Below are 5,204 nucleotides of genomic sequence, written 5' to 3' on the forward strand. Positions count from 1 at the left end.
TTCCACGAAACCCAGCTTACTGCCCTGAGACAGAATCATAGAATGATTTGGGTTAGAAGGGACCAACCCCAGTTCCAGCCCCCCTGCCACGGGCAGGGACACCTCCCACTGGATCAGGTTGCTCAAAGCCCATCCAACCTGGCCTTGAACACCTCCAGGGATGGGGCAGCCACCGCTTCGCTGGGCAACCCGTGCCTCCCCACCCTCATCGTAAAGAATTTTTTCCTAGTGCCTAACTTACATCTTCCCCGCTCCCATTTAAAGCTATAGGCCAGTTCTGGGCAAGAACATACTCTTAGTGAGAGAGGCAGAACAACCCCACCAACACCACCGCCTCCCGCCCGGGGAAACCACCCGCGGCCTCCTAGCACCTCCCCGCGCGCTGCCGTTGTGGGGGGGGGGGGGAAGCCACGCCGCCCGCTCTGATTGGTCTGCTCCGCCCCTCGGCCCAATGAGCACCTCGTGCTGGGCGCTCGCGACGGTGCCGTCACTGAGCCGTAGCCCAATGAGAGTGCGCAGGGCAGAGGGGCACGAGCGGCGATTGGCCGGGCCTGCTCGGGGCGGTGGCGGCTTCGGCGGCGGCGGCGGGCGCAATGCGGGGCGGTGGGTGCCTCCTCCCGCTGCTGGTGCTTGCGCTGCTCCGCGGGCTGTGCCGGGGTAGGGAGGTGGCTCCGGCCGCCGTGACCTGCGGGTCCGTGCTCAAGCTCCTCAATACTCGCCACAGCGTGCGGCTGCACTCGCACGAGGTCAAGTACGGCTCCGGTGAGCAGGGGCCGGGAATGGGAGGGGGGGGCAAGGAAATGGGGGACAGGGTGTGAGGGACAGGGAAATCATAGGATCATTGGATGGGAAAAGACCTGTTAGATTATCGAGTCCCACCATTCCTATCTGCCACTAAACTATGTCCTTGAGTACGGAACAGGCTATGAAGGGGCAGCGAAATGAGGGGCAGGGGTCTGGGGGACAGGCTGTGAGCAGGAAGGGAGGTAGTGGGGACAGGCTGAGGGGAGCAGGGAAATGGGGGAAATAGGCTGTGAAAGGGCAGGGATCTGAGGGACAGGCTGCGAGGGACAGGGAAATGAGGGTCAGGGATCTGGGAGACAGGCTGTGAGCAGGCAGGGAAGTGGGGGGAGACAGGCTGGGGGGGCAGGGAGATTGGGAGACAGGCTGTGAGGGGGTAGAGATCTGGGGGACAGGCTGTGAGGGGCAGGGAAACAGGGGGGACAGGCTGTGAGGGGTAGGAATCTGGGGGGACAGGCCAAGGGGCAGAGAAGTGGCTGTAAGGAAGTGGCATGGGGGAAAGCAATGAAGGAAGCAGAGATCTGACAGGTGACACAGGCAGTGAGGGAGGTGGGGAAGAAGGAGGAGGTTGGAAGTTGCTTAGTTTTGTGACCCTGGTTCAGAGGGAGCAGCAAGCTGGGATGGGTTTGTAGGGTGCACCAGAGGACTGGCAGGCTGACAGAGAGAAGAGGATGCAGCAGTCTGAGGTACAGGAAGACACTGCAGCTGCGTAGTGGGGGTCCTGGAGTTGGGGTGTGACAGGGATGCTTTGCCCTCATCCCTGCGGTGAGCCCTGTTCTATATCTAGGACCTCAGCAGTACCTTCCCAGCAGGGTAGCAAGGGTGCTGGTTTGTGTGGCGATGCTGAGAACTTAGTAGCATTGTTGCAAAAGGCATGATGGTGTGAGTAGTATTCATCATGGATCTGATTTTTTTTCTCTTGCATTCATCATGAACTTTGACAGTTTCCATCAACTAACACATGCTGTGTTTAACTTCTTCAGTCTGAAAGATGGTTTCGTGCCTGCATTCCCATTCTGGTCAGTAAACGAACTGTGAGAATTAAATGTTTCTTACACACAAAGGCATGAGAACATTGAACCACATTTCCTTAGTTCTTTCAGGGCTTTTTGAGCTGAGAAAGTGGGTTCAGTCTCCTGCCATATAATTCTATTCAAACAGGAAGTGGGCAACAGTCAGTGACAGGAGTCGAAGCTTCAGATGATGCTAACAGTTACTGGCGGATTCGGGGGAAGACGGATGGCAGTTGCCAGCGTGGGACACCGGTGAAATGTGGGCAAGCTATACGACTTACCCACGTTAACACAGGAAAAAATCTACACACTCATCACTTCCCATCACCACTCTCCAGTAACCAAGTGAGTTGTTTTAAATCTTACGCTTTTGCATGAATAGTGGCTGCTACTGACAACAATCTCTCCAGTTTCTTGCGTTTTTGAAGAGTCAGACTTGGGTACCACCTGCCCGAAACAGTATGTCTGTGTGTGTCCAAAGTATCTGTTTTCCTGCGTCTTGGCATAATATCAATAGTCCTTGACAGAAGTAAAATTTTATATGTGCCAGTATCAGTATTTCACAGTAGCTTTGTTATTCTGCATCACCGCTACTGGGAAGACTGTTCAGAAACATTTACCATTTGCAGGGTGCAGGAGACTGGGCACCTCCCTCGCTGTTGTAAAGGCTGCTCTAGATCAACGCCTCTAATCCTGTGTTGTAAAACCAGGCATTCCTATATCTGTGTTCCTTGGTGATCCAGTCTGTTAGTCTCAGTCATCTCACTATCCTTGTTTTAGTTAACTATTCTTATTTATCTGTCCTTGTACAAGAAAAAAATAATCTGTTCTCACAATTGTATTTATTTATCATTTTGTACATAACTGGAAGAGTGTGTTTGGGTCCCAGTCTTGTCCTTAAACAAATGCTTCTCTGAGATTGAAAACAATCTCTTTAAATAATTAATACAAACTTGTTGTCATAATGATTGTCATTAGTAGTCTTTTTAGTCTTCTTTCAGACTCTGTAGGTGGGTCATTACATCTAAAGCTGGAAGACTTGACTTTTTCTGAAACGGGTTTGTCTTTTACCATGAATCAAGTGGCTATGAAACATAAAGGTGCAGTTTTGTGTAGGGCATCCAGATGATCTCTCATCACTAAAACAAAAGAAGTGATGGAAAAATAACATTTCAGAATTATTTAAAGAACTATTTCAAAAACCTTCTTCCAATTTTCATTTGTCAGTTTAGAAAATTTGTATAATGTTGTCATTAATGTAAAAATGTTCAGAGGCTATTGTTATGTTTCCTTGATTCTACTACATGTTTGCAGAGTATCCAAAGAAAAAGAAAGTTTGTATGGCTTCCTGGAGATTGACAGCACTGTGATTTATGATGTTACTGAAATAAGATATAGCTATGAACACATACTTTTAGTTCATATTCTTAGCAGAAGCTGGATTTTCAATTAGTACATTTTCTTTCACACTTTTTTGAACTACATATACTTGAATTAACATGATCCTAAAGTTTTAGGGTACTGGGTACAGATTGTTATCTGCCTTTCTATTTTCAAGTTGTTCATCACTTCGTGTTACCAGACTTTTAAGAACTGAAGGCTGTCTAGATCCCCAAACAGTTGGAGCTTAGCCTGTCCAGTTTCTGGAAATGCTTGAAATTTTTTTTAAATTTTTGTTTAAGCAGGAATTAATTTGCTTTAATGGTCTTCTATTTTTTATAAAGAGCTATTTAGCTGTCTCTCTGAAGAAAGAGTGTAAATCAGAATAGTGGTTGACCCAATTGTAAGCTTGGTATAATTAAAAAAAGAATATGATTACTTAGTAAACTAAATTATTGGGACTTTGTGATGAAAACACATGCTGAAAAGCCATGTTGGAACAGCAGCTATGGAGACAGTGACACTACAGAGCTGAGTGACTTACAGCCTTTTTGAGTGGGGAAAACTTGCATCGGCGTTAGTGTTGTTTCTTTTGCATTCTTTCTTGGAAGGCTTGTTCTGATCTCTGCACTCAAGTCCTCTTTCATTTTGTCTGTGGTGTGTGTTGGGGTCTGTGGTGTGTTCAGATTGTAGTGGTAGTTACTGCTGTTGACAAAGCAATACAACAACAGTTTTTCTTTCCTCTCCACCCTTGCCTTTGAACTCTGCTGGCTGTGGTTGATGTTTGTGTGCATATTGGAGGTGTCTGCTTACATTCTCACCTCAGGAGGTTTGTGTCTCTAACAGGAAGTAAGTGCCTTTGGTGACGATGGCGAAGGAGATGACCTCGATATATGGATTGTGCAATGCAGTGGGACGTACTGGGAGCGGGAGGATGCAGTGCGCTTCAAGCACGTAGGAACTGAGGTGTTCCTTTCAATAACGGGGGAACAGTATGGCCATCCCATTAGAGGCCAGCGGGAAGTTCACGGCATGCCTACTGCTAATCATCACAACTATTGGAAAGCAATGGAAGGAGTCTTCATCAAACCCAGTATGGACCCTGCGAAACACGATGAGCTCTGAATTTGCAGAGGATCCAAAATGCTTCCGCTTACTCCAATGTTCAGAGATGCTAATCCTTGGTCTCTTAATAAGTCCTGCCTTGCCCAAGTGACTGAGTTTCTCTATTACTGAAGGGAATTAGGAATATAGCGCTTCTGTGGGGAATGGCATCTGCCAGGTTCAACTGTTGACATTTATTTGGCAAAATCCTTTCTGAATTTTCAAGTTTAATTGGTGAAACTAGTTTGTATATGTTAGTCTTCATTGTCATTTGTTTTGCTTGTTACTATTTCTCGAATTCAAGAGAAGTGGAAAAATGGAAGTAATACATTTCTGTAGTCCCAAGTACAATAAAACTTTGTATTATATAGTCTTTTTCCAATTCTAATTAGATATTTGGAAACTGATTTCTACTTCTTAGTGCGAGAATGTTGTTAATGAGGAGATGGATTAAGTCTAGAAAGGGAAAAATAGTTCTCAAACACAGTGTCTTTTGAATGGCTTGAAGTTGGTTATTCAGCCTTCTGGAAAAGAAATGTGATCCATTTGAAAATTGCTTCCAGTGTCTCTGATAAATTCCATTGCGTACTGTATTGGAAGAGTTGGAAGTAGTGTGTATGTTGGAGTAAGAAAACAAAGTTTTAATGTATTCATTTTCTCCAGGAAGTTTGGATTTTCTGTTAATGGCAATACTGCACATTGTCAAATGGTGAGACTGCTCTGCTCTGTGAAGTAGTGCAGACAGCTACTGTTTGTTCAGTTCATTTTAGAATTTTATAAAATTACATGTGATGTGAAGGAACAGTTGTGTTTGACTTATATTGTACTTGCATGTCACTTTGCAAGATCAGTATGAGAACCTCAATTAATAAATAGCGGGGCATATACCCATGTGGGGGATTTTGT

General features: G+C 45.8%; 1 protein-coding gene across 1 annotated transcript; it reads left to right on the plus strand.

The window, feature by feature from the left end:
• The first annotated feature begins 542 nt into the window (after positions 1 to 542).
• SDF2L1 (stromal cell derived factor 2 like 1) lies at positions 543 to 4,671 on the plus strand. The gene is made up of 3 exons (XM_054082576.1): positions 543 to 762; positions 1,963 to 2,159; positions 4,041 to 4,671. Exons 1-3 carry the CDS (start codon positions 594 to 596, stop codon positions 4,317 to 4,319), a joined length of 645 nt encoding a protein of 214 aa, XP_053938551.1. The 5' UTR covers positions 543 to 593; the 3' UTR covers positions 4,320 to 4,671.
• The last annotated feature ends 533 nt before the right edge of the window (positions 4,672 to 5,204 follow it).

Source organism: Cuculus canorus, chromosome 17 (genome assembly GCF_017976375.1).
Source record: "Cuculus canorus isolate bCucCan1 chromosome 17, bCucCan1.pri, whole genome shotgun sequence".
NCBI classification, from domain to species: Eukaryota; Metazoa; Chordata; class Aves; order Cuculiformes; family Cuculidae; genus Cuculus; species Cuculus canorus.

Coding starts and splice junctions, on each gene's coding strand:
- SDF2L1 (XM_054082576.1), top strand. CDS start 594: ATGCGGGGCGGTGGGTGCCTCCTCCCGCTGCTGGTGCTTGCGCTGCTC. Junction 763..1,962: donor CGAGGTCAAGTACGGCTCCG/GTGAGCAGGGGC, acceptor CTATTCAAACAG/GAAGTGGGCAACAGTCAGTG. Junction 2,160..4,040: donor CACCACTCTCCAGTAACCAA/GTGAGTTGTTTT, acceptor TGTCTCTAACAG/GAAGTAAGTGCCTTTGGTGA.